General features: G+C 36.5%; 1 protein-coding gene across 1 annotated transcript; it reads left to right on the plus strand.

Moving 5' to 3' along the window:
- Positions 1 to 650: 650 nt before the first annotated feature.
- LOC133521493 (kelch domain-containing protein 10 homolog) lies at positions 651 to 4,223 on the plus strand. Its single transcript, XM_061856491.1, has 3 exons — positions 651 to 1,391; positions 1,637 to 1,848; positions 2,431 to 4,223. The coding sequence occupies exons 1-3, from the start codon at positions 1,065 to 1,067 to the stop codon at positions 3,086 to 3,088; spliced, it is 1,197 nt and encodes a 398-aa protein (XP_061712475.1). The 5' UTR covers positions 651 to 1,064; the 3' UTR covers positions 3,089 to 4,223.
- The last annotated feature ends 398 nt before the right edge of the window (positions 4,224 to 4,621 follow it).

Below are 4,621 nucleotides of genomic sequence, written 5' to 3' on the forward strand. Positions count from 1 at the left end.
GGAAGGAGAAGAGTCGTATTATAGAGTCAGACCAAAATAAGTTGGCAGTTCAGACAGTGAAAGTGTTATTTTAAACGTCAAACTGCTATGAAATTATGACTTTTACTTAACATTTATTTGTGTATTCTTTGGGCTGGGCTATCAAAATCGCTACCAACTTATCTTGGTCTGACACTAGTTTGTACTTTGTACTAGTTTGTATTTCCATACATACACAGACTCTTTTTTTGGCCTACAACTGTCTAATTTCAAACATAGAAAGAATCATACTATCTTTGTCTTACGCTAGTAGCTAGTACTAGCACCCAAAAGAAAGGGATGAGTACCTATAGTTTTCTTAGATCTTTCTGACTTTCTGACTGATAAGTTGTGTTTGCCAGGCTATATTTACTTATTTTAAATTGTACTAACGGACGTAAGTAAAAATAAGATTACATCAAGACTTTCTGATATCGAGGGGCCTGATAATCGTTTTCCGTTTCACGGAATATCAGCACATTGTTAACAATATTTCAAATAAATAAAAATGGTTCATATGCAAAAATCAAAAATATCACAAAGTATTTTTTATATTTCAAATATTGTTACCGATGTGCTGATATACCGTGAAATGGAAAAGATTATCAGGCCCGAAATCGGGACTGATTTCGTACCCAATATCGGGAAGTGTGGATGTAATTGGCGATATTGGCTAAAAATTGTTAGCCAATAGGCCAGACGGGGCCTTTATTCGGCTATTTTAATTAATGTTCTAGTAAACTTGACTTCCAAGTATGTGCTTTAATTTATTAGGATAAGAGCTAAATTTGAAACAATTTATTTATGAAATTATTCTGTAAAATTTTTGTAAATATCAACTCCTTTTTAAATGTCATGTTCACATTTGTGAAATCGAAAATTCGGAATTTTCATTATTGCTTTTATAACATAGTAAACCTATCCGATGAAATATTGTGATTTGACGATTATATGTAGATAAAATTAGTTCAATCTACTAATTCTTTATTATATTCGAAGTTTCTATAAGCCAAAATAGCCATCTACATGCGGTTACATTCGGCGGAATGACTTCATCGAGAAGAGACTTTGTTTTTAAACCTTTTAAGGTTATTGAAGTTAAGTTTCGTAGTGCAGAATGTCCCAGACCCCGAAGTGGACATAGAATAGCATGCGATGACGTAAATATCTACTGTTTTGGCGGTTATAACCCTTCACTCCCTCGTACAAGTGTCCAGAGAGAAAATCCGACTTGGACACCGGAGCGACCGCTTTTTAAAGAGCTCTGGAGTTATTCGATAGCAACTCGCAGATGGACGGAACATGAAGTCGTGGAGAATATGCCTGAAGAGTTAGCATCTAATGCTATGTGTATGAATGGGCGATATTTGATGGTTTGTATCATAGTTATTTTTATTCTACTATATCGTCGCTATACTTACTCAAACTCGTATTTGATATACGTATCTATTATATAGATACGAGGTTGAGTAAGTATATCGACGATATGTGAAAGATCTCACTTTATCGGTTGACCAATAAGGATAGTTTTTAATTGCGTCTTGATGCCAGACCTTGAGACCTTGTTTTCTACTGACAAAGTGCCAGGTTTTGACTGAAAGCAACATATATTTTGTAGATATTTGGAGGGACTGGTGCACCATTTGGTAACAAGTGTAGTAATGATGTGATTGCTTGGAAGGCGAGTCCAGGTGATGCAAAGCTGTTAGTGTTGGAAGCGACAGGTTCAAAGCCACCAGGACAATATGGGCAGGCCATATTATGTCATGATGGATATTTCTATACTATTGGCGGCACCAATGGCTTTGCTTACAACAGTGATATATACAGGTAAATAATTGTTAAGAGCTATTTTTTATCTTTAACTACTTTCTGCATTTTGATAATATTTAAACAGTTATTATTTATCTTCATCATCTTCCTAGTGTTATAGTGCAGCTCAGCTTTTTGCTATGGCTCATAGGAGTCTGAGGTTCACTTTGCAATTAATCCCAAAATTCATGAAGGCACTAGTTTTTACCTAAGCAATTGCCATCTGACTATCTAAAATTCGAAATCAGAGGGCAAACTAGGCCTTATTGGGATTAGTCTGGTTTTCTTTAGGTTTACAAATACAAAGTACAAATACAAATAATTTATTGAAAAATGTATTGTTCAGTGGTAGCACTTAAAGACTAAGGATAAGGAAAACTTTACAAATGCCTGAACTAGTTCCTGTGTTTCAGGCAGAATAGGACATTATTAATTAATTTGTAATTATTCAATTAATTATAATTATAAATAGTACACTATTAAAATCTTATCACCTTAACAAAATAACTTATTTAAGTATTCTATATCAAAGTATAGTAAGTATTCATTTTACAAGTATTGGTAAGTTCTTTGTTTAATTAATGTTACTTTTTTTTTCAGATTAGATCTCCGAACATTGGTCTGGGAGTCAGTTTTTGTAGGTACCGGAGGTGAAGAAGAGCCTATAGGAAGGTACAGGCATGAAGTGGCTAGAGTTGATGACCAATTATACATAATAGGGGGTGGGACAGGTGAATGGGCCTTTGAACTAATGGAGATACCAGTGTTTGACGTCCAAACTAGAACTTGGTCTATGTTAACACCTAAAGCTGATGACACCCAGGGAGTTGCAGTAGCCCCTTTACCACGAAAATGTCACAGTGCTGTCCAGATAGACACACCAACCGGTGTTCAAGTATTTGTAGCAGGAGGATCTGATGGAAATTCTGTGTTCGAAGATATATGGAAGCTTAATCTGTCAGAAATGCAATGGTACAAAATGCATAAGACTGTGTTACCAAACCCTCTATATTTTCATTCATCAACAGTAACTTCGCAAGGTTGCATGTATGTATTTGGAGGCATTGAGCCTAAAGAGGATGCGGCTAGTAGAAATAATATTTTGTATAAAGTTTGGCTTTGCATACCAAAATTGAGTGAGATTTGTTGGGAGGCTATGTTGCATTTATATCCAACTCTAGATTCTATGCCTAGGGCAAGGCTACTAGACATGGGTATACCTGTTCACTTGGTGGACAGGTTATGTCCGGAATATTAATTTATTTAGCATTTATTGTCTGAGCATTTTGTGACTTGAAAGTCCATGTCATGTTATTAGGCCATGTCTGTCACTTTTGTGACAAAATGTATGATCTTTAACATTGACGATCACGCATCTGACTCTCTCAAGAAAGCAGATAGCTTTTTAAAATTTTCGATGTTGGCACTAAGCGGTGTCACGTAAACGAATTCGAGCCAATCGTGCAGTCTAACACATCATGGGAATGGATCCCATCCCAATACACACAACTCTTGTTCCACGGAACGGCGCTAAGTAAATTTTGGGCGACCATGTTTCCGTTTGCCGCGCGCGCACCTTGTATGTCATATGTATTATTAAAAAAAAATTAAAACTAAAAACTACAAAACACATTCTGGTTGCGATAGTTGCGATGCCTTACGCAGCATCAAGGAGCCGGCCGCAGAACCGCTGGAACGTGACACCCTTCGGCCAAAACTCCTCCTTGTTGAAGGTCCCTATTGACGTTCAGTCGGAACGCCTAGTTTTGCAGTGTAGAAGCCCTCAAGTTATTATGGGTAACAAAATATGCTTCACGCCGATTCGTGTCAAGCATAAGCAAACGAAATGCGATATGCAAATATCGAAAATGCGAGTGTATGAATTCGATTGATTTCATACACGCGCAATGTAAACATAAGTAGGTACCTAAGCGAGCTATAACGCACACAAAATACGTTAATTTGGCTAGGAGAGCCAAATTATTAATTAAACCTGAGGCTCTATAGCGAAAAATGATAGTCGAAATTTTGTTATCTGTCTCTCTAACGCTCTTGCACATCCGAGCAGGGATAGAGAGGCAGATAAAAAGAAATATTTTCCTATTTTCGCGGTAGGCCCTCTGAGGGGTAACTATGACGAGTCTTGCTTTTCAGTTTCATTTCTTTTGATTTTGATAAATAGAAAATATATGTGTTCTGCCTATCATAATAAAATAATACTTAATGCTTTTTTATTTATTACGTAAATATGACTTGAACTCAAAGTTCAAAGCTCATTTTAACTTAATGCTGATTTAGTACATTATTGTAAGTATATTGATGATTTTGAGGTCTATCATGTTTATGTACCCATGCATTATCCAGAAATATACCATTTTTGGTACTTACTGAAACATGTGTTTTTCATCTGCAAACCTGTAATTCCCATGGCAACGTAATAAGTACATATTACTAGTACTAAGAAATCGTCTTGAGTAATTAATAGGTATTATGTACGTAATAGAAAACTCTACCGCTACCTAAGTACGAAATATCATTTGATATTTACCACTAGCTTTTCGGTGAAGGAAAACATCGGGAGGAAACCTGCATAAATCTGCGAAGAAATTCAAAGGTGTATGTGAAGTCCCCAATCCGCATTGGGCTAGCGTGGGGACTAAAGCCCGAGCCCTCTCGCACATGAGAGGAGGCCTGTGCCCATCAGTGGGACGTATATAGGCTGAATTATTATTAGAAAACTCAGTGCGACGTGGAATGAGATCTTGAGTTACTGTGGATTAGTAATGGATCA

Source organism: Cydia pomonella, chromosome 9 (assembly GCF_033807575.1).
Source record: "Cydia pomonella isolate Wapato2018A chromosome 9, ilCydPomo1, whole genome shotgun sequence".
NCBI classification, from domain to species: domain Eukaryota; kingdom Metazoa; phylum Arthropoda; class Insecta; order Lepidoptera; family Tortricidae; genus Cydia; species Cydia pomonella.

Bases quoted from the DNA above. Each gene is read 5' to 3' on its own strand.
- LOC133521493 (XM_061856491.1), top strand. From the start codon at position 1,065: ATGACTTCATCGAGAAGAGACTTTGTTTTTAAACCTTTTAAGGTTATT. The intron at 1,392-1,636 runs GTTTGTATCATA...TATATTTTGTAG, and splicing joins TGAATGGGCGATATTTGATG to ATATTTGGAGGGACTGGTGC. The intron at 1,849-2,430 runs GTAAATAATTGT...TTTTTTTTTCAG, and splicing joins TACAACAGTGATATATACAG to ATTAGATCTCCGAACATTGG.